The following is a 24,896-nucleotide window of genomic DNA, read 5'->3' as shown; positions in this document are numbered from 1 at the left end:
GCGACTGATCTGCCTCGCCCGGGAAGAGCGCAATGATGGTGCCAACTTGGGCCAGTGAAGCAACGTCCTCCACAACTAGACTGAAGAACAAAAATGACAGCAACTTGTCTGTTCCCCTTCCCCCAATTCCCCAGCACTGCTCTCAACCCTCCAATTCCCTAATAAAAATATTTTTAAAAAATTATATTTCTGATTGCCCTCTTCAGTGATCAATTTCCAATTTTCTCCAAGCAGCTTTTACAATTTTAAATATGTTATTTGAAATTTAAAAGGTTGAAAGTCCAAAATTTTAAATATCATACTTTATTGTAATGGAAGAGTGCTAACCTTTGATTTTCTTTTGTGTTTTCAGCAAAATGGGAAACCACATTTTAATGATAAGCCAATTGTTGAATCCTTTGAGGAAGCACCTCTTCATGTTATGGTTTTCACTTATATGGGATATGGAATTGGAACACTATTTGGCTATCTCAGAGACTTTTTGAGAAACTGGGGAATAGAAAAATGCAACGCAGCTGTAGAGCGAGAAGAACAAAAAGTATGTATACGCATTTCCCTGAATCTTTGTCAATGTTATTCTCCTCTAAAGCATTCTCAGAAGTAGTGATGCATGTACAGATTTTTAAAAGAGTGAGGAGCTCAGGAACTACTTAGGGTAAATTCTATTCATATTCACCCTCTAGACTCCATCCCTGTGTATTCATGGACTTGTTTTCTGCAAATATTTATTGAGTAACCACTATTTGCCAGATGGCTGAACATTGCCATACTTAATAATAACAACCCCATGAGATAGATATTAAAATACCATTTTAAAGATTAAAAAATCATAACATAAGAGCAAGGTGCATGGATAGGACTGTACTCTCATCTTCTAGTTGTAAGAGTATTATTTATGTTCTATCCTGGAATAGAAAAGTTGTCTGAGTGAAGTGTGAGGTTTTTATCCCATCTAAAACATGGCCTCTCAATTTTAATACTATTGATATTTTAGACTAGATAATTCTTTGGTGTGGGAGGCTGCCCTGTACATCATAGACTTTTTTTTTAACAGCATCCCTGGCCTCTGCCCAATAGGTGACATTAGCACTCTTCCACACACTTATTACAAACAAAAATACCTCTAGACATTGCCAAATGTCTTATGGACTGCACGATCACCTCCAATTTAGAACCTCTGATCTACTTTCAATAGTTAACCTATAAAAGTCTACATCATCTTCTCTTCACATAGAACTAATAGAATAACTTGGAAAATATTCAGAGATATGCAAAGAGCCTGCATTTTGTTTACGTGTTTTCCAAACTGGTTCAAATGATTTATGATGCCATGAATCGCTTTTTCCTAAAAATCCGTTTGGAATATTGTGAGTGTGGGTATGGATCATTCGACATGATAGAGCCTTAAACACATCTAAGCAAAGAAGATAGGTGAGGCATGAATATCAGTGTAATGAGAAAACCTCAAATTCTATAACTTAGCAATCAAGACTCACACACACACACACACACACACACACACACACACACACACACTTCAGACACCAGTCACCAGCTTAACTTGTACTTCTGACTGGCTATATATTAAGGGTTCCAACTACCATCTCCTTAAATATAAGATTCCAGTTGCAAATCAAGGTTGTTACCTATATTTCTGACTGGCTGGCTATAAATCAGAGCTTCCCATACCCCTTCCTTGAGTTTGATTAATTTGCTAGAGTAGCTCACAGAACTCAGGGAAACATTTTATTTACTAGACCACCAGTTTATTATAAAAAGATATAACTCAGGAACAGACAGATGAAGAGATGCAAACGGCAAGGTATGGGGAAGGGGTGCAGAGCTTCCATACTCTCTCTGGTGTGCCATGCTCCCATCACCTTCATGTGTTCACTAACCCAGAAGTTTTTTGAACCCCATCCTTTTGGGGTTTTATAGACATTTAATTACATAGTCACAATTGAGTAGATCTTTGGCCATTGGCAATTGATTCAAACTTCAGACCCTCTATCCTCCCTGGAGGTTGAGGGGTAGGACTGAAATTTCCAACCCTCTAATCACATGGTTACGTCTCCTGCTTAGGTGCTTTCCAAAGGTTATCTCATTAATAATATATTTTCCTTCACTCTGTCCCTGAAGTCTGCAATCCCTTGATTTTAAGCTCTTTCATTTTCTCATATTCCCCATTCTGCTTTTTCTTCCTCTTATCCAGCTTAAATTTCATGGACCTTGATACACTATCAACTGGATTCACCCACCATGCTGATGGGTCTCCTTCAGTGTTACCTGCCAATCACATTACATCACCTATGTGCATTTAGTCACCAGCTCCTTCTAAATTTTCAACACTTCTTGACCCTCCTGGCTTTCAGTTTATATTCTTGCTTCCTATTTCATTGAAGAAAGAGGAAAAAAAGGTCAGAACTTCCATACACTTCCTTAGCCAACACTTACTTGCACACCTGTGTTCACATTCCTGACTTCCCTCCACCTCTCATGACCATGAAATAGATGTCCGGGCTCCTGTGCAGGCTAAGGCTTCCACCTGTACACGGACCCCATTCATCAGCAATCACTTAGTCTTGACATGTCCAAAACTGTGTACTTGAGCTTGCCCTCCAAACTTGTTCCTCTTTCAATCTTTCCCGGATTGGTAAATGGCAACTTCATCAGTCCAGGTATTCTGGCCAAAAACCTCAGGGTCCTCCCTGACTCTTCTCTTTCTCTTGCACCCCAAGTCAAACCTGTCCACAAATACTATCAGTTCTATGTTCAAAATATGTTTGTTTTTAAACTATTCCTTACCACCCCTGCTGCCAACAGTGTTGTCCAAACAACCATCTTCTTTTACCTAGATGTACCCTGCTTCCACCCTCGATCCCTACAGTCTCTTCTCAACTAACAGCCAACATGACTCCCAGTCAGGTCACGTGGCATCTCTAGGCAAAGCTCTTTAATGCCTTCTCTTCTCATTCAGAGTAAGAGCCAAAGCTAGCCAAAGCCCTGCAGCAGGCAGCCCCCTCCTCCATCCCCACCTTCATGTCCTCTACTCCTCAGCTCTCTCCCTATGCCTCAAACACTGGCACCTCCTCACTCTTCCTCAAGAACTGCTCACACATGCATACCTCAGGGATTTGTCTTGCTTTCCCCTCTTCCTGGAATGGTCCTTCCTCATGTATCAGCATGACTCACTTCCTTGACTTAAGTATCACTAAGCAATCTATAGATTTAAATGCAGCAGCAATCCCTGGCCAGAGAAATAGCCAATCTCTGAAACTAACCTCAGTTCCAAATACCTTCTGGCTGCTTCAAGAAAGCCAATGCAGGGCCAGCCGAGTGGCACAATGGTTAAGAGCTGGCTTGGGACACCAGAGGGCCCCCGTTTGGATCCCTCATATGAGGGCCAGTGACACTGCCCTCTACAGCTAAGATGCTGAACAACAGCTCAACCTGGAGCCGGGCTGCCATGAGTTGACCGCCACGGCTTAGGCTACGGCCTCTGCTGCAGTGGGTTGCCATGGGCTACCGTATGTAGCCAGCAGCCAGCGTGAGCGGCCAGCAGCCGTGGTGAACAGCCGTCCAGAAGCCGGTGACTGATCTGCCTCGCCCGGGAAGAGCGCAATGATGGTGCCAACTTGGGCCAGTGAAGGAACGTCCTCCACAACTAGACTGAAGAACAAAAGGACAGTAACTTATCTGTTCCCCTTCCCCAATTCCCCAGCGCTGTTCCCATCCCCCAATTCCCCAATAAAAATCTTAAAAAAAAAAGAAGAAAGCCAATGCATTCTCACAAGGGATGAATATTTTTCACAATTGCATCTAGCAGAGGAGCATGTGCCATAGGTTGGGAAGACAACTCCAAAATCAAAGTCCTTGGGAATATTTTGTAAAATAAGACCAGTAAAATCAGATCACAGCCTCCCTACAGTAAACACTCAGGTCAACATTTATTTGAAATCCAAATATCCAAATATATACATGCATATATACATATACACAGTGTGGTTGCAAAAATATAAGTGAATGCTTAAATTTTTAAAAATTACTACAATAAAAGACACATTGCCACTAATCCCCCTCAAAATACTCTTCCTGGCTTTGTACAATCATCCCATCATTCTTACCACTTTCTGAAGCAGTTCTGTGATTGTCTTTACTTCATCCTCCATCATAACTATGCTCCGTGTCACACATCTCTCTGGTATATGGCAATTTCTGTCAAAAACAACAACAACAACAACAACATTATGGTGTGTCCTCATCCACCATATTCACCATATCTGACACCATGTGACTTCCGGTTCTTCCCCAAAGTCAAAATGATTTAGGCCTCTAGGCAGCCATAACAGTGCAACTAAAGACACTCATGAAAGAGGACTTCAGAACTACTTTCCAAAGTGGCAAGAATGACGGGATAAGTGTGTTCAAAGTGAGGGGAAACATTTTGAGGGAGATTAATGGCAATGTGTCTTTTACTGTAATAATTTTTTTAATTTAAACATTCACCATATTCTTTATCACAACTCCTATATGTATACATACACATAAGCACACATATTTTCTGATGTATCTTTAAAATGTTAGTAAATTAATTTTTAAAATTCTTTTATAATATAGGCCTCCCTGCTTTCTGTAGCAAGAAGGAATCTACAGTAGTTGGCATGGTTGATTGATTTTGACAAGGTAGAGCTTTGCAAGTACATATACCAACTAGTACTAAGTCAATGTGAGTAATAGATGGTTATGACAAGATCTAATGAAGAGCCTCTCCTCAAACTCATATCATTTTTCCCTTTCCTCTTTATTATGGAAATAATGAGTAAAAGAAATCTCCTTATGCATGCTTTCTGTCTTTTTCATGTACTTAATTACACATACGTTCATTTGTACTTACTCTGTCCTTTCTTTACCTTAGATGAGATCATATCATACATATTGTGTGACTTACTTTTTTTCACCTAACTATATGTCTGGAAATCTTTATATGCCGATCCAGGATTACCTAATTCCTTTTAATAGTTGCATAATGGTGTTCCATAATATGGATATATATTTGGTTATTTATTTATATTCTCATATTTTTATTTTTGTGAATAATTATTTAATGAACAGTATATGAATTTATTTCAGAATAATTCCTAGAAGTGGCTTTCTGGGTGAAAGGAACATACATTTTAACTCCTGAGCGATTGTCAAATTGCCTTCCAAAATGCTTGCCTAAGCTAAACTCTAGTCAGCAGTACCTGAGTGAGTGCTTGTTTCCTTGACAGCAATTGATACGTTGATATTATCAACAGATTTTTTTTCTTTCTGCCAATCTGATAGGTGAACGTATTTTTGTTCTTGTCTAAATTTGCATTTTCCTAATTAATAGTGAGACTGAGCTTCTGATTCACACTTAACTCCTTTTGCATTGCCTATTCATATCCTTTGCTCAAAATTTTATTAAATTGTTTTTTCTTACTGATTTATAATTCTTTCTATATATACTTACATCAATAATTTTTATATTTTAAATATTTTCCAATTCTGTTTCTTAGCTTTTAACTTTCCCTATGTTATATTTAGCCACATATACATTTTTAATATTTAAGTCTTATTTATTAAATATTTCTTTTATGTTTTCGTTGTTGTTGTTGTTTCTATTTTTGCAGTTAGTTTTTGGGGTTTTTTTTTTCCTTTGGGGAGAGGAAGTTAATCATGCTTACAAAGGAATCTCTTTTGTTGTTAATTTTAAAGTTATAACAAATTTTCCTATAAATTTTTTCAGTACTTTTATGATTTGGGGTGTTTATTTATACATTTAATCCACACATCAATCTAAAAGTTATTTCTATGGGCTGTGTATGGTAGGACTATTTTTAGAAGAAAATTTTAAATTGTCTCAATATCATTAATTGAGTCATTTATTTTTAACCCACTGAGTTGAAATATTGATCTATTTGTCTACTTTTTAGGTAAATGTACAAGTTTCCTGTAATTCTTAAAGATTTTCTCCCTGTGTACACTTTAAAATTAGCTTGTCAGGTACCAAATTTTAAGAAAAGAAAGTGCTGTCATTTTTAGTTAGCAATACATTAAATTTATAGGTACAGGTCAACTTTGGAAAATCTGACATGTTAATATTTAGTCTTCCCATTCAAAACCATGATATGTCTCTCCATTTATTTAGATATTTCTTACATTCTTTAATAAAATTTTATAATTACCTTTATTCTAAAGTTCTACCATTTTCTCTTATGATTATTATTTGGGTATAATTTTGTTGCTGGTAGTGTTACTTGAATACTATCTTTTTTCCCTTTCCCACATCCTAATTAGTTATCGGTGGCATGTAGGAAAGCTATTGATATTTTCATATTAATTTCAAATGTTATTACCTTAATGAATCCTCTCTTTAGTTGTCACAGCTTCTTAGATACTCCTATTTGTGCTGCAATTTCTTGTAGTTCTCCATGAGTACTGGGAATAACTATATATTGTCCTTAAGTTCTATTATTACAAATTTGTTAATTATATTATTTGAATCTTCTAGACTTACTTAATGTTTGCCTACTCAAACTTATAACTTCTGAGAAATGCATTTTAATGCATTTCACTGTGATTGTGGATTTGTTTGTTTTGTTTTTTCTTTCTTATATATTTCAGTGTAACTGTCAGATACTTAAAAGTCCATGGCTCTTATAGTTCTCCATGGATTTTTCCTTTTATCATGCCTTTACCTTGTACTCTATTTTGCCTGATATTAATATTTATACTTTTTTTTGTCAATTGCCATTTATTTTCGGTCTTCAACATTTTCAGGAAATGTGTGTTTCTCATAAGCAATATATAGATTTACTTTTAAAACAAATGTGAAAGCTTCTGTATTTTAATAAGATGAAATAATTTATGAACAGTTACTTACTTGAACCATATGAAATTGTTGTTTTTACAGGTCATAAATAGTCAATCATTGATAATTCCATATAGTTCAACCTAATATTTTAAATTACTCATGTATTTAAACTTATTCCTGCAATCTTTATATTTTACATTCATATTTTCAGTTGTTTATTCATTAATTATTTTAACTATTTATCATTTCATACCTTTGGTACATTTGAAGAAATCTCTTTTGTTCTGCATTTTTTCTTCATGTCACCGTTAAGAAGTTTTATATAGTATTCCCGTTACTATTTTTTAATGGTTGTCACTGAATATTTAACAAATATACTTAGTATTTAGATATCATTATTCAGTAACTAGATTCTTCCTCTGATGAGAAGAATTTAATAAAGTTTCTTTTCTTTCTCCCGCATACCCATTCTCCAGGTTGTCATTTACTAATTTTCAGTTTCTGTTTTATTATACTACGTATAAGACCTACTTGGACTTAACCATATTCCATCAGCGTCTTCACTCACTATTTTTTCTGGCATCTTTTGTCTTCCTCCTTAGTTATTTCATTATTTTTTTTGTTGAGCTATATCCTCAATTGTTACAGAAAAGACCTGTGAAAGTTAAACTCATCACTCTTTTCATGTATTAAAATGTTTCTATTTGGCTCCACATCTGATTGCTGGCTTGGCTGAGTACCGGATTTTAAATTCAAAATAACTTTCCCTCATAATCTTTTCCACTACTGTTACCTAAGAAAAGTCTGAAACAATCTAATTCTTAGTCCCTTATATATAAACTGTCTTTCCCCCTTTTCTGAACACTTTTGAGATCTGAAATTTATCCTTATCCTTAGAGATCTGAAATTTAACCAAGATGTATCCTGCTATAAGTTTTTTACTTTTTTGCTTATTTACTTATTCAGTACCTGATAGCTCATTTAAATTTTAGGATTCAAACCTTCCTTCCTCTCTGAAATTTTCTCTCTCCACTTCCTCCTCCTTTACTTTATCTTTTTTTTCCTCTTCTTCCTCTCCTTCTCATGCTTCTTTCAGTCTTGCAACTCCTATTAGAGAAAGACTGGATCTTCTGAACCTGTCATTCAAATCTCTTTTCTTTCATATTTTGCTTTCTCTGTCCTATCTCATTAAGGCCTGGAAAAATAAGTCAATTTATTATTCTAGCTTATTAATTTGCTTTTAAAAGTGTCCATTGCACTTTTAAATAAATAGTTTATCTTTTTAAAGGATACATTGTTTTGGTGTATCCCTCTAAGGACACACACACACACACACACACACACACACACACAGGGTGCCAAAAAGATGTATACATATTTTAAGAAAGGAAAAAACTTAAAATTCTAATACTCAATATATACCAATAACAAAAGATGAATACAAGTCACATTTGACTTCTGCAATTACAAGAGGTGCTCGAAGTGGTTACCATCAGTGTCCAGATGCTTCTGATTATGGTGAACTACCTACTGCTTGAGCAACATTGACCAGTGTGCACTTGTATAAATTTTTTTGGCACTATATATATATATATATTTTTCTGTTTTTCTCTAATAAGTCTTTTCACTACATGTTCCTTCTTCTATTTGTTGAATTTGGTGCCTCTTATTATGGTAGTTTTCCTTAAATAGTAGTGACACTTTGTTTTATGCTCAATTTTGTATTTAAGATGCCTTATTTTTCCACATATTGACCTGTCTTGAGTGACTGTAAAATGGAAATAGAATGAGTTGCCAGGACCAATGGCTTCGTGCTGTGTGGGCTCCCCACTTCTCTGCATTCTGGCCCTGCTTCTCTGTTGAGCTCCTATTGCTTACCACAGCGGACAATGAATGCACTGCTTCTTAATTATTAACCCAATAAAAAGAGGACAAAGAAATCTAGCTTTCTAGTTATTCACCCTGAGTATCAACTTCTTACAGGCTTTGACTCTTAGCTTGAAGCTCCCCTACAGGTAGCTATGTCCACACCATTCTTCTGCAAATGTTTTAGAACTATGGTTTCCTAAGTTCTTATTTTTCCATTGATCAGATCTTATTTATGTTCTATTTTTTGTGATCCTTCAATATTTCTGACTCATCAATGATACTTTTGATTGTCTTTCTAGGCATTTATAAATTTATTTTTATATTGCAATTTTCTATAGTTGACATACCATAATGTGTTAGTTTCAGATGTCCAACATAGTGATTAGACATTTATGTAACTTAAGAAGCGAACACTCTGATGAATCTAGTGCCTGACACCATACACAGTTATTACAATATTATTGACTATTTTCCCTATGCTATGCTTTATGTCCCCATGACTATTTTGTAACTACCAATTTGTACTTCTTAATCCCTTCCTCTTTTTCACCCATCTGCCAGCCCCCCTCCCATCTGGCAACCATCAAAATATTCTCTGTACCTATGAATTTGTTTCTGTTTTGTTTGTTTATTTTGCTCTTTAGATTCCACATATAAGTGAAATCATATCACATTTATCTTTCTCTGACTTACTTCACTCAGCACAATACCCTCTATTTTCTTCCATGTTGTTACAGATGGCAGGATTTCATTCTTTTTATGTCCGAGTAATATTCCATTCTATATATGTACCACTCCTTCTGTATCCATTCATCCACTGATGGACAACAAGGTTGCCTCCATATCTTGGTTATTAGAAATAATATTGCAATAAACATATGGATGCATGTGTCCCTTTTAAGTAGTGTTTTGGGTTTCTTTCATATAAATACACAGAAGTGGAATTATTGGGTCCTTGTCTCTTGTTATAGCCTTTATTTTAAAGTCAATTTTGGCTGGAAGAAGTACTGCTACCTTACCTTTTTTTTTTTTTCCTTTTCCATTTTCATGAAATTTTTTTCATCCCTTTACTTTTAGTCTGTGTGTGTCTTTTGACCTAAAGTGAGTCTCTTCTGGCAGTATATGTAAGGATTTTGTTTTCTTATCTATTCAGCAACCCTATGTCTTTTGATTGGAGCATTTAACCATTTATGTTTTAAGTAATTGTTGATAGCTATGCAGTTATTACCATTTTATTATTCATATATTTTTATATATTTTTTTCCTTCTTCTTTTTAAAGAAGGCCCTTTAACGTTTCTTGTAATACTGATTTGGTGGTAACAAATTCATTTAGCTTTTTCTTGTCTGGAAAGTACTTCATCTGTCCTTCAATTCTAAATGATAGCTTTGCTAGGTAGAGTAATCTTGATTGTAGGTTTTTGCTTTTCATCACTTTGAATATTTTGTGCCAATTCCTCTGGCCTACAAAGTTTCTATTCAGAAGTCAGCTGACAGTCTTATGGGCGCTCCCTTGTAGGTAATATTCTTGTAATATTCTTTCTTTGTCCTTAAGCATTGACGTTTTAATTATGGTATGTCTTCTTGTGGGGGCCTTTTTGGATTCATCTTGTTTGGGACTCTGCACTTTCTGAGCTTATATGTCTGTTTCCTTCACCAGGTTAGGGAAATTTTCTGTCATTATTTCTTTAAATAGGTTTTCAATACTTTGCTCTACCTCTTCGCCTTCTAGTACCCCTATAATGCAAATGTTGCTAGAAATCAATGTTTTCCCAGTGACCACTTAAACTGTACTCATTTTTTGGATTCATTTTTTTCTTTTTGCTGTTCTGATTGGGAGTTTTCTGCTACCTTAATTCCAAATCTCTGACTAGGTACTCTGCTTCATCTAATCTACTGTTGATTCCCTGTAATGTATTCTTTTTTTTTAAGATTTTTATTGGGGAATTGGGGGGATGGGAACAGCACTGGGGAATTGGAGGAAGGGGAACAGACAAGTTGCTGTCGTTTTTTTCTTCAGTCTAGTTGTGGAGGATGTCGCCTCACTGACCCAAGTTGGCACCATCACTGCGCTCTTCCCAGGCAAGGCAGATCAGTTGCTGGCTTCTGGACGGCTGCTCACTGTGTCTGCTGGCCGCTCACACTGGCCGCCGGCCACACACAGCAGCCCATGGCAACCCACTGCCACAGGGGCTGCAGCCTATGCCATCGCCGGCAACCCACGGCAGCCCAGCTCCAGGTTGAGCTGTTGTTCAGCATCTTAGCTGTAGAGGGCAGCGCCACTGGCCCTCATATGTGGGATCCGAACCGGGGTCCTCTGGCATCCCAAGCCAGTTCTTAACCATTGTGCCACTCGGCCAGCCCTCTAAGGTATTCTTTAGTTCAGTTATTATATTCTTAATTTCTGACTGGTTCTTTTGTTTTGTTATCTATTTCAATTCTTATGTTCCTATCTCTTTGTTGAAGTTCTCACTGAGATCATTGAGTGTCCTTATAACCAGTATTTGGAACTTGGCATCTGGTAAATTGCTTGTCTTCATTTTGTTTAGTTCTTTTTCTGGAGCTTTGTTCTGATCTTTCATTTGGGACATGTTTCTTTGTCTCTTCATTCTGGCTGCCTCCTTGTGTTTATTTCTATGTATTAGGTAGAGCTGCTATGTCTCCCAGTATTCATAGAGTAGTCTTATGTAGTAGGTGTCCTATTGGGTTTAGTGACACAGTCTCCCTGATCCCCTGAGTCAGGTGCTGCAGTTTTGTCACTTGTGTGGATTTTGTGTTCTCCCCTGTAGTAGTTGAGACTTTATTGTTCTTGGCATGTTAGTGGGAGCTATTGACTTTCAAGCTAATTTATTGTGAGGACTGGCTGTGAATACAATGGAAGAGCTGTTGTGCCAGGGCTGACCCTACAGAGCAGGACTCATTTTACTGGGACTCTGGTGCCTACCAAATCTGCCCTTTCAATGTGTCATTTGTGGAGGTAGTTGGGTAGTGCTCTAATGTGATCTGAAGCTGGCAACTGGGTATGTTGGTTCTGGGGTTTCTAGGGAGGGACTCTGGTGCAGAACAAGTTTAGCCACTACCTGTGCCCTACCCGAGGCCACTTAGTATGAGCTAAAAATGATATACAGATTGTTTCCACTTGTGGTGGGCTTGGGGGTGCATGGGATAGGCCAAACTGTGAGCTGAGTTGGTTGCTAGTAGTGTTGGGTTCAGGGCTGCTCAGCAAGTGGTAAGGGGCACACTGAGGCCAAATGTTGTTTTTCGGGGGCTTCCAAACCTTTGAGAGATTTTAGAAAAGTCTGCAGCATTAGTCAAGACCGGCATTTGTATGAAGAAGCAACTAGAAGTGGCTTGGGTCAGCCACTTGTTGGGTGAGTGGTGTATCAGGAAATCACCAGGGCAGTGCAAATGGTGTTAGCCAGATTGAAGGAGACTCAGATATGGCAGCTGCCAGCATGTGTATGCTGGGAGCGGGGAGGGCTCAATAAGGGAACAATGGCTTTTCTCAGCACTTCTGCCTGGGAAAAAGCTGCCCTCTAGCCCTCACTCTGAAGTCATACAATTCAGTGCCTCCCTGTATGTTCCTGGTGCCTTTAAAGCTGCTGCCCCAGAGCTGGAGCTCAGAGCAGGCGAGTCCATCAGTGATTATGTCTGTGAACAAGACCTTTAAGAAGGCCTGGGACTCCAGCCACTCTTTGTTTTACTCAGCCATAATATCCACTGTTTTTCACAGCCAGAAGTTATGGGGACTTCTCTCCTCAGCCCTGGAACTTTGGGCTGGGGAGCCTGGTATGGGTCAGGGACCCCCTCACTCTCCATGGAGGACCTCTGCAGCCAAGATATCCCTCCCAGTTTTTAATCATGACATGCTGGTGTGGGACTAACCCGTTCTGCATCTTCACCCCTCCTACCAGTCTCGAGGTGACTTCTTCTGTGTATCCTTAGTTATAGGGTTTCTGTTCAGTTGGATGTCAGGCTATTGTCAGTGAAGGTTGTTCTGTAGTTTAGTGGTAATTTTTATTTGGTCATGGGACAAGACCAGTACAGTGTTTACCTACTCTGCCATCTTGACCAGAAGCAAAATTTATTTCATTTTTAAATATCTATTTTTTGTCACTTCACAGGACTTTTAGATGAGTGGTAAAATATATACAATGAGTCCTCCATTTTTATTCAAGCTTCCTGTAATTTCTTAAAAAGAAAAATTAAATTTAACCATTTTTACTTTGTGTTTCTCATACTTCAATGAACTAATTATAATACCATTACCTTTTACAACAAAAAAAGCAAACACAAACATATTTAACTATTATTCTAGGATCAATCCTATAAGAGAAAGAGCTGTTTCTCTAAAGGAAATGATGACATAAAAATTAAATATTAGGTAAGAACAGAAGTGTCAATGTAGGGACTAATAAATAAATGGTATTTGATAATTATTCTTTCTTTGTATTTAAATCCATGATTCTATTTGCTACTGAATGGTCATATAGTTAAATCAAATAAGAAGGAACATGCTTCCACATTTGGTAGTATATTTTACGGTGGGCCATGGATATGTTCACTTTCTTATAAATACCTAGTCCTGCAGTATGATTTATTAAAAAGATCATTGGTGTTAGAATGAAGTACGATTTCCAATTTGTTCACTCAAATTTTCTGCCTTTCCATTGATTTCTCTATAAACCTTGGATAGAAATATCTCTAACACTTTGAAAATTATGAAGTACCCTACAAGCTTAAAGGTGGAAAAAGAAAGACCATCATATTGAAGAAGAAATAAGCCATTTTTGTAGCTGCATATTCAGGTTTTGCTCAGCCTGCCCCCTAAAATGATTGTAACCTTATAGCTTGGGTTTCAATCCCACATCTAGTCATTTGTGTCAAGAAAAAAAAAAGAAGTGAGTAAGTCAAGTGACAAGTTAATCTACAGATAGATAAAGATAGTGCAACGCTGTTGCAGTGCTATCTTATTGCAGTGCTTCTGTTTTGGCAATATCTAGTCCAGTTTCATTTTTCTGGTGTAGTTAAAATGCTGTGGGAGGTTTACCTGTCACTAGAGGACATTGACCTTTGTAAGGTGTTGGCTGCCCCTGAAGAAACCTCACTGATACTCAAAGGAATGGGGTGGGGTGAGAATACACCCATGCAGAGGTAAGAAGCCTCACAGGGGCAGTGGAAGAGGTGGAGGATGCCCTAAAAGCAAGGCAGTTCTTCCTCAGACCATACTTGAATTCAAAGTATGTTTCCAAGCTCAATTGTCCCTCTTAGGAACATGTCTACTGAGCTTGATGTTTAGATCTGGGTTAGCACTCATACCACCCACAAAGAAATGGCTCTGTGTGATTAAAAAACTACGGGCCCATCCCTTTGACAGAGAAGTTTCAAGTACCTAATTTAAAATGTCTTTTGAATGTAAAGGTCATTCCATAGCAGAAAGCCTCTCTTGATCCTGCAGAATCATTGGAATCCCTGTATCTTGCCCTCAAAGAATTTATCTTAATTAAGAGCTAGCTGCTGGTTTCCTCATAGGTAAAAATTTTGGATCTCTGAGCCAGGAGCCAGAAAGTTTGGACAGGATGGAGTATTTTCCCATCCTCCTTCAGGGGGCCATGATGGCCCAACTTTATGAGGCACCAATGATTGGAAACCCCAGGTTGTTTTCTCAAGTCAATGCCAAGTTCCTTATGATGAGTGGACATTCCTCCATGGCCTGGCAATCTATTGGCCTTTTTCATATTGTAGTTCATATTTTTTGTCATTGTTGGTGTTTTAGAGGGAAGCTTGGCTAAGCTAGGTCATGTGCCAACCTAAGGTCATTCTGAAGTGACTGCTGGGAGAGTGGATAAAGCTGGATGCTGAACTGAGTTCAAATCACTCACTTTGCTAGGTCTGATTTTCCTCACATGTCAAATGGGTATTTGAGTTCTGATTTTGATATCTCCTCTGCCCTGGTATGTGTGCATCTTATGGTTCCATGTTGGAAATTAATTTTGTTTTAATTTTGTAGGCATAGCATTTTGGTTCTTTTCTACCTAAAACCAAGTGTTTTCTGAAATCAACTATTAAGTTTTCTTCTAAACCAAATGTTAACATTATTTTGAGTAATATTTCTCATAAAATCTAAAATATAATTCCACTCAGAGTTCATAAATATTACTTATAGACCTACTTGTCTCTTTTCTCATGATAGGATGAGTGTCTATGATGCATTTCAAATAAGAAAAATTAAAAATAGAAGGACAATGTTTGGGGATATAGAGTAGATTGTAAACAGTCTGAAAATGTTATAAAATCAAAGGGAAAATAGTTTGGAAAAAATTTTCCTGGAATTATAAAATCTCCTTTTCTCTCAAAAATATGTCCATTTCCCTGTTAGAACATAAAAGGGTATAATTGACTATCATAACCTGGTAGCTTTAAATCATAACAAAACCTATAGCAGGATAGTTAGCTACTTGAGAGTAAATTAGCTTGGTATGAAATTTTCAGCTTACAAATGTAACCAGTAGAGTGGCCAAAGCATCCTTCAAATTTGCAAGAAATAGCCCCAGTATGTGGCGATGAACATTCTTTCTTATAAATAATCATAATTCCCCCCCCCCCAAATAATGCCATTATCACTGAAAAGCAGAGGGTAAAGTGACAGAAAAGACTGTGGCTTGGGTGTAGTCACCAGCTATTAAAACCTGTAGATTTTAGGGCCGGCCAAGTGGCTTGTTAGTTTAGAGTTGGCTTGGGGACGCGAGCTCTGAGCAGTAGGGCTGCCGGTTCAGATCCCACATGGGCCAGTGATGCTGTGCCCTCTACAGCTAAGATGGTGAATAACAGCTCAACCTGGAGCTGGGCTGCCATGAGTCACCAGTGACGGCATAGGCTGCAGTGGGGCTGTAGCAGGCTGTGGTAAGCTACTGTGAGTGGCCAGCAGCCAATGTGAGCAGCCGGCAGATGGGTGAGCTGCTGTGAACTGCTGTGAGTGGCCATTAAAGGGCTGGTGACCCATCTGCCTCAGCCGGGAAGAGTGCAATGATCACAATGCCAACATGGGCCAGTGAAGCAACATCCTCCACAACTAGACTGAAGAACAAAAGGACAGCAACTTGTTGTTCCCCTTCCCCGATTCCCCAATGCTGTTCCCTTCCCCCAATTCTCCAATAAAATCTTAAAAAAAAAAAAAACCTGCAGATTTTATGTATTTTCCTCTGGAATAGACAAGCTTAGGAGATGAGAAGGCCAAACCAGTAGCACAAAACATCGTCCACAAAGCTGTTCCCCTGATTCTCCTTGTTCTCCCAGGAAATCAGCTCCATTTCATAAGGGGAAGGAGAGCAAAGAATTCAAAGAGGATGAGTAGGAGAATAAGAAAGCTCACTCCCAATTATTCAGTGGCTCCTCCAGGAGAATGTGTAAGTTCCTCATTTAGACACAAGGCTCCCACTTTCTGTGCCCAGCTGACATTACAGCCTCACCCACACCACAGAAAATAGTAAAGGACGGTATCAGAGAGGCAACAGGGAGTCAGACCAGTCAAGACCTTGGCTTTGACTCCAAGTGAGGTGTGAGCCATTATAGGTTCTGAGCAAAGAGCAACAAGATTCACCTTATGTTTTATTTAAGTAACAGACAGTTGATCCACGGAGACATTTTGTCCATGTTGAATGTCCTTGATATTTGGTCCTGTCTAAAACATCCATGCTTAGAAAATGTCCTTAGGTTCAAACAGCCCATAACATTTATTTCTACTTTGGTTTACAAAATTAACACATAAAAAATATTATCATGTTGCATCACCAATAATAACCTTTCTTGCCTCAGTAGCCTAGCTGGTAATGGCACATGGGGTGACGTAGATGGGTCAGTGTGGACCAAATGTCTCCATGGACATTTTGGTACATGACCAAATATCCTGAAACTGTTTTATTCTTATTCATTTTTCTCAAATACACCTTACATTTCCAGCATACAAACCTCTTAACCTCGAGTGCCTTCTCCAAGCATCCCTGTGTCCCTCCTACATAAAGCCACCTTGATTCCTCCAGTAAGATGTGTCTCTACCCCTGGCTCTAATCTTATAAATGCCCAAGTATTTGGCTTAGGCCAAAGTTTTTCATTTTTCTGCCTTGTACTATTAGGAGTTAGATGACAACATTAGATGTGTTTTACATTGAGCCTCAACTGAACTGCAAATCCCTCAGGCATGGATTATGTTTTATACAGCAAAAGAGTGCTATTATTTCAATCATGACAGAAGCCAGTTGCTTCCACAAACTCAGCTCAGTTTCCAGGTCCTTGGCTTTGTGACACCTGCCAACAATTTTGCCAACAGGTCCAAAGTTCAAGTTAACCCACATTTCTAAAAACACAATGAGTAGGGGTATTCATATACAAACGAGTTAAGACCAAATTATCACCCAACCAATTTCTTCCAATTAAACTACTTTGGACATAAACACCTATGGTTACCCTTCAGATGGAATTCTGCAGCTGTTCATTGTCTCCACCACTCATTTTGGGACTTGCATTGTACTGCACTGTCATTGTTGGTACTTTTATTTGCCACCTTTTTTTTACTTACCCCACTAAAATGTAAGTTCTTTGGGAATGAAGTCCTCACAGACTTAGTTATGGACCCTCTCTGGCCCCTTACCCACAGACCTTTGCTCAAAAAATATTAGTAGATGGAATATTTGCATGGCTCTTCCAGGTCTTCTCCTAGCCTTCCATTGCAAATGCAATATAAAAAGCAAGGGATCAACGTCTACCTCTGTCATACAGGATTTTGTGCCGCTGTATCAAAACTTTGAGAATTTTTATACCCGGAACCTTTACATGAGAATCAGAGACAACTGGAACCGACCCATTTGCAGTGCCCCAGGGGCTCTGTTCGACGTGATGGAGAGGGTGTCGGATGACTACAACTGGACATTTAGGTAAGACAGCCACCTGGAGGGGCTTGGTTGGAAGAAAATCCTTTCAAGGAAATCATAGTGTGGGCACCAGATTACAAACTGAAAAACTAAAGCATTGAAGCAGGTGGTCTTCCATTATTCAGCCTTTTGCAAGCCATCATATGCCAGTAGGGGCAGTCTCAATAATTAAGTTGCCAAGGATGGCTGTTGATATTTAAGTGAGACTTGTGTCAGGAGGTACAGGAGGGCCGGCCAAGTGGCTCAGTTGGTTAAGAGTTAGCTTAAGAGAGTGAGCTCTGAGCAACAGGGCCGCCAGTTCGATTCCCACATGAGCCAGTGACACTGCACCCAAGCTGAGCTGCAGCTGAGCTGTCAACAGGTGGCACGATGGCTCAGCTGATGAGAGCATGTGCTCCTAACAACAAGGCTGCTGTTTGAACTCTTGAATGCAATGGTGGCTACGCCCACCCACAACTAAGATTGTAACACAGCACCTTGAGCTCAGAGGCCACAAGCTGCCGATGGGCAGCCAGATGGCAACTGGCACCTTCCACAACTAAGATTGAAGAACAACAACTTGGCTGGTCCTCCTCCCCAATTCCCCAGCACTGTTCCCCTTCCCCAATTCCACAATTTAAAAATGAAGAAGAAGATACAGGATACAGAGACCTAGCCAGGGAGAGCTCTTTTCAGCTTTTTTGACAAAGTATACCCTCCTACTTATTGCTGAAGGAGACAGAGATGACTGTCTTTTTCTCATTTAGAAAGTTCTTGCTAGAATTTAAACCAGAGCACAGGTGTCATGAAAGCAAGTACCCAAGAAAATTAGGGCTAACTAATATTCCATAACTCAGTAGACCTTTTTCCAATACTCTGTCCAGTTTCATTATGGGGATACTTTCCTCTAAAAGTAAACCATTTTGTGGTGACAAGAATGTAAGTCAAAAAGAAAATATATGATTTGGGCCAGACCCAAAATGGCTTTGTGAGAGTCTTTTATGGGGCACTAGGATGATATTAAATGACAAAGCCCTTTATGCTCACCTGCCCTTCTCTCTGCAGGTTTACTGGAAGAATCATCAAAGATGTCATCAACATGGGCTCCTATAACTTTCTTGGCCTGGCAGCCAGGTATGATGAATCTATGAGGACAGTGAAGGATGTTTTAGAGGCATATGGCGTAGGTGTGGCCAGTACCAGACATGAAATGGGTATGTATGTTCACTATTTTGAAATTTTTTACAGCTGGGTACCAGCTTCCTTGTGGCTATTTCTCAAATCAAGATCCTATCTAGACTGTGTGCCTCAAAAAGCTGTCATAAAATGCAAAACGGAAAAGGTATATGAAAATCTTTTTGGAACTTTCAAAAATTATGTTTTTTTAACTTTTTTTATCTTTATTAAATTCATTGGGATTATATTGGTTAGTAAAATTATGTAGGTTTCAAGTGTACATTTCTATAATACATCATCTATATATTTCATCTTTTATGGCCAGGTAATATTCCATTGTATATATGTACCACATCTTTATCCAATTGTTTATCAAGGACACTTTGGTTGTTTCCAGGTCTTGGCCACTGTGAATAATGCTGCAATGAACATAGGGGTACATATATATTTATGGATAAATGTTTTCATATTTTTTGGTAGATACCCAGAAGAGGGATTGTTGGGTTGTATGGTAATTCTATTCTTAATTTTTTGAAGAGCCTCCATACTGTTTTCCGTAGCGGCTATGACAATTTACATACCAACCAGCAATGTATGCAGGTTCCTTTTTCTCTCCAACCTCTCCAACACTTGTTATTACTTGTCTTGTTGATAATAGCCATTCTAACAGGTGTGAGGTGGCATCTCACTGTGGTTTTGACTCGCATTTCCATGGTAGCTAGTGAAGCTGAGCATTTTCCGTATGTTTGTTGGCCGTTTGTATGTCTTCTTGGGAGGACTGTCTGTTAAGGTCCTCTGCCCATTTTTTAATTGGATTATTTGTTTTTTTGTTGTTGAGTTGTACAGCTTCTTTATATATTTTGGACATTAGCCCCTTATAGGAGGTGTTGTTTGCATATATCTTCTGCCATCCAGTTGCTTGCCTCTGTGTTCTGTTGATGGTTTCTTTTGCTGTGCAGAAGCTTTTTAGTTTGATATAGTCCCTTTCACTCATATTTGCTGTTATTTCCCTTGTCTTTGAGGTCAACTTCATAAAATCCCCTCTAAATCCAAGTCCATAGGTGTAATACCTATGCTTTCTATTAATTGCAGATTTAATTCTTCAGAATAAATAAAAATGGATCTTTCCTGACCATTATTATCTAAAATAGAACTATTGTGCCTCTTTCATCTGGTCCTTTTCTGAGTCCTTTCTCACACTCTCCTTTTTCTTTTCTTAAACAGCTTTGTTGAAGTATAATTGATATTCAAAAACACTGTACATACTTAATGTATATAATTTGATGAGTTTGGACACATGCTTACACCCATGAAACCATCACCACAATCAAGGTAATAAACATATCTATCACCTCAGAAAGTTTCTTTTTGCATCCCCCATTTTTGTAGCAACACTTAACATGAGATCTATCCTTTTAACAATTTTTTTAAGTGCACAATACAGTAGTGTTAATAATAGGCACTATGTAGTACAGCGGATCTCTAAAACTTATTAATCTGGCATAACTGTAACTTTATACCCATTGAACAAGAACTTCTCATTTGGACTTGACTCTTTCTTACACCTTTCTGAAGGACGACCATTACTGATATCACTTTTGTATTTGTATATTGCCCATCTCTGCTGCTAAAACATAAGCTTCACAAAGTAAGGAATTGGTCTGTTTACTGCTATGTTGAATGAATGAATGAATGAGTGAATGAATGAATGAGTTATGAATGAATGAGCAGGGTGGGACAAACTGCTTATGTATTTCATTTTTAGCTGAAATATTCTCTCTTATTCAGGGGAGTAAAATCTGTGAAAACAAAACTACTACTCCTCTTCTCTTCAGGGAGAAAGAGTGATGCACTTCCTGTAAGAGTTCTTTGCTATTCCTGGCATGTTGTTTTCATATATATCTCGTATTCCTCACAAAAATTCTCTGCTATAGTAGGCATCACAGGTGGTGCTATTCCCATCTTCTAGAAGAGGAAACTAAGGATCATAGTGACTAAGTAATGTGCCCATGGTGGCTTATTAACCATCCTAACTCCCAGTGTAGCTCAGCAATTTCTACTACAGCAGTTTCCCATCCAGCATAAGGTATGCAGGGTCCACCAGGTCAATTTCAGGCCTTTCTAAGAATCAGTGGTACATCTGCTAAAATGAGATTTATCATTAATCAAAAATGAGTCAAATGTCCCTCTTACATAACCAGTTAGCAGGAGGGCTTTTAAAACATATAATTATTCAGAGCTCTGCAATAAATAACTGAAATTTTACAAAGTAATATTTTTATCTATATAGTCATTAAATACTTAGCTAAAGCTATGGAGTTTATAAGTGGTTGCCAAAATTTTTAAAGAAAGACATTTTACTAATCTTCATTTTGAGGCATGAGGTCTAGAGACATAAGCATTATGTGAAAAGAAGGTTCTACTCTACTTAGAAGAACTGGGTCACTCACAATGACCCATTTGACAATGGAGCAGAGATTGAAAAAAGGCCCCTAGTCATAAGAGATATAACATCAATAACCTTTGGGGATGTTTCCTCTGGTGCTAGTGACACCCAACACCAGGAGAGTTGATGAACCAGTCAGAAAACACTTTCCTAAAGATGAGGATCCCCCAATTCACTGAGACAGAACACTCCCCAATCACAGCCAGCAGAAGCTGAAGGGAGGCAGCTTGACACAGGCAATGTGGAATATGGCTACCTCTAATTCTACTGGCTCAACAAACCCAGAGAAACCAAGCTGAGGTGAAGATCCCAGTTTGGGTTGCCTGCAGCCAGGCCTTTCTCCACCTACTCACTCTTCTGAGTTGCTGGGCATTTAATACTTACCTGCTTCATTGAGCTCTCTAGCTCAAACTCTAGGAAGCAGATTTTAACAGTTTTCAAGTAAACACTCAGGGAGAAAAATAGAAGCCACCCACACTAATTATAGGCAAATAGAAGGACTGAAAACAAGGATATAAGCAATCAAAAATAAATAAGTAAACAGGATACATTTAAAACTATTCTTCAACATGCATAACCACCTTAACATAACATGCAAGAACTAGTAGAACAATTTGGAATGACATTTATTTCAAGAAATACAAGTAACTTTTGGAAAACATATGATACATAGTATTAAGAAAATGTTTAATAGTGTCAATGGATTAACAATGAAAATGTGGGAATATAGAGGCTTAACAATTTTTAGTAACCAAATAGCTTCTTGAGGAACTAAAAGTAAAAGTTTAAGAACATTTATTCACTTAAAAATACTTCCCAGAGGTTTTAAAAATAGTTTCCAATGTACTATAACACAGAAAATAACACAGAAAACATATGACAAAACAGGAAAATTAAGCAAAACAGAAAGTCAAGAGGAAGTATTTAAAACATAATAAAAGGGTAGAAAACCACACATATTATTTTGACCAACACTATATAACTAGAACATACAGAGGATGCCAAAAAAATGTATAAACATTTTAAGAAAGGAAAAAACTATTAAAATGTTGATACTCAATATATACCAAAAACAAAAGATGAATACAAGTAACTTTTGACTTCTGCAATTACAAGAGATGCTTAAAGTGGTTACCATCAGTGTAATTTTACTACAGGTTTTTTTCTTTCTTAAAATGTGTATACATTTTTTTGCCACCCTCTGTGTTTGCTTTCTGAAAGAAAAGGACTAAGTTTGGGCCAAAAACCTAAACTCAACTATGTGCTATAATCAAAAACAAAAAACTAAAGTTCTTCCAAAGGATGAAAATAGAAAGATAGGTCCCAGCCTGGCACTGGGTTCGCACCTTCCTCCTGCAACCAACAAAATGCCTCAGGGCCTAAGAGGGAGGTCAATTTAGTGGAAGGAGCAGCAAAGACGGAATTCAAGAGTAATGTTGTTTGCCAAATCTGCACCTGTAAATGTTCAAACTAAGCCCAAAATACAACTGGAAATGATACATTACCAGACAGATATGTACAGAATTGCAAATGCTATTTTTAAGGTGTGAAATGATATGCTGCTGTTCATTTTTATGTGCAACTAAAAAATAGTGCAATGCAGAATTAAGAGAGGTTTTGATTCTCTTGTGGGTCAATTTAATATTCCACAGGCTGATGGGGGTGGGGTTGTGCATATTCTAAATATGAGGCAGAGTGAAATGACAATTTGAAGTAATAATCAAGCATTTAAAATGTCTGACACTTTAAATTCATATATTCTATACTCATGTTGTTTTTTATTACAATGCTCCCTGATGTGGGCTGTCTCCTTTAAATTGTGCGCCTTATGTGACATGGTAATTATAGCATAGTTTTTCCTAATAACTTTGTTAATATACTGCAAAACATTAGACATTTTTGAATGCTGTGTGTATGTGTGTGTGTGTGTGTGTGTGTGTGTGTGTGTGTGTGTGTCATATTGTGTTGTGTATTCGTGAACTCTAGAGTGAACAGCTTATCAAAATTTGAAGAGACTGGTACTCAATATCCTCCTTTTAAAGTGGTTTGTCCCTTTATTTTTAGTTGGAAAGTCACTAGGATAACTGCATACAGATTCTAAAACTACATGGATCTTTAGATTGTCAGCACTGGGATTGAGAATTGTGTACAAATTGTTCATAATGTCTGAGTGTCAAACAATAATCAGTAATATCTCCATTATGCAAAATATTTCTACATTTGATCTTTGGATTTCTTTGTCTGGAAGAACTATTTGATTTTTTTTCTGTATGTGGAAGATGTTTGAATATATTGGTTTAAAAATGGAAGACATAGTGCAGCAACCCCTGAGGCAAAGTAAATACATAATTGCTTATTCTTCTTTCATATGAATTATGCTTCAAGTAAATAATAAGCTGAAACTTTAAAAATAAATAAAGAAACAACCTAAATGTGTGGTGCAAATAGGAACAAAAGAGAAAGCAGAAGTTAAATTTAAATTATGGTTCATTAAATGTAATAAGAGATTGGGCTTACAAAAATTATATGGAGAGCTCATAATGAAGATAGATACAACTCCTATAACCTCTATGCATCAAGTAACACAGCAGAGACACATATTGAGGTGGCCAAAAAAATGTACACACATGACTTGTATTCATCTTTCATTATAGGTATGTATTATTACAATTTTAATACAGTTTTTTCCTTTCTTAAAATGTGTATATATTTTTTGGCACTCAATGTATATAGCTGTTTATTTTTCTGTACAACTAGAAATTAGTGAATAGTGAATATGGAAGGCTTTGAAAATCAGGTGAGTCAATTTAACATTCCACAGGCTGATTTGAAAAAAAAGCAAAAAAAATTTTTTTTTAATTTAAAAAATGGAATAGTGGTAGGCGGTTACCAGAAAGTACCTCCTAGTCCTTGAAATGTAAAGAAGGCAAGAAAAACAAATAAAGACATGGAGAACATTAACAATGTAATTGTTGAGTTTAACTTAATATTTATATATCAAATGCTGAACCCTAATATATATTATCAGTATATACTGAATCTTTTAAAATAGTTATTGAATTGTCACAAAAATTTATTATATATTATACCACAAAGAAAACCTCATTAAATTCCAAAAAGTGGAAACTACATAGGTCATTGAATACTTCGGTCATAGTGAAATAGAGCTAAAAATTAATAACAAAATTAGAAACAAACATTTTTTTAAATCCCTTGAAGGTTTTAAGCTCCCTCCTAAGAGACTGTTGAGCCAAAAGGGAAATAAAATTAGAGTTACACCATACTTAGAAACTGACAATTATGAGAACATCATAGGATCCAGCTAGTTGTGTACTCAGAGGAGCATATATAGTCTTACTTTAAAGAAAGAAAAATGGAAGTTAATAAACTAAGCTACCAATGCAGTAGTAGAGAATAAAAATAAAGCAAAAGTACTGCATTATTAAAGTTAAAAACAGACATTATGAATTAGAGAAGAGTAATTTCTATTGGGCTGAGGCTTCTGTATTTTAACTCACTAGAGGTGATTTTGATGAGCAGCCAGAGTTGACAACCACGGAGCTCGCATAACCCTGACCCCAAGCATTTAATAAAAGGAAAATGTAGGCATTATTACTAGAAAAAATTATTTAAGGAATTGGCATTGAAAATCCAGCAGTATAT

The 24,896-nt window shown here is 37.4% G+C and overlaps 1 protein-coding gene across 1 annotated transcript in view; it reads left to right on the top strand.

Annotated features, from left to right (window-relative positions):
* Positions 1–24,896, top strand: part of SPTLC3 (serine palmitoyltransferase long chain base subunit 3) — a 150,720-nt gene that overhangs the window by 32,426 nt on the left and 93,398 nt on the right. Inside the window, exons 2-4 of the mRNA XM_019635237.1 lie at positions 353–538; positions 17,481–17,635; positions 18,677–18,825. Coding sequence (XP_019490782.1) covers positions 353–538; positions 17,481–17,635; positions 18,677–18,825 — 490 coding nt within the window. The remainder of the gene's footprint in view (positions 1–352; positions 539–17,480; positions 17,636–18,676; positions 18,826–24,896) is intronic.

The sequence above is a fragment of the Hipposideros armiger genome, unplaced genomic scaffold, assembly GCF_001890085.2.
Source record: "Hipposideros armiger isolate ML-2016 unplaced genomic scaffold, ASM189008v1 scaffold_20, whole genome shotgun sequence".
Classification (NCBI taxonomy): Eukaryota; Metazoa; Chordata; class Mammalia; order Chiroptera; family Hipposideridae; genus Hipposideros; species Hipposideros armiger.
The sequence above is the reverse complement of the archived record's forward strand: the minus strand, read 5'-3'. Positions and strand labels throughout refer to the sequence as shown.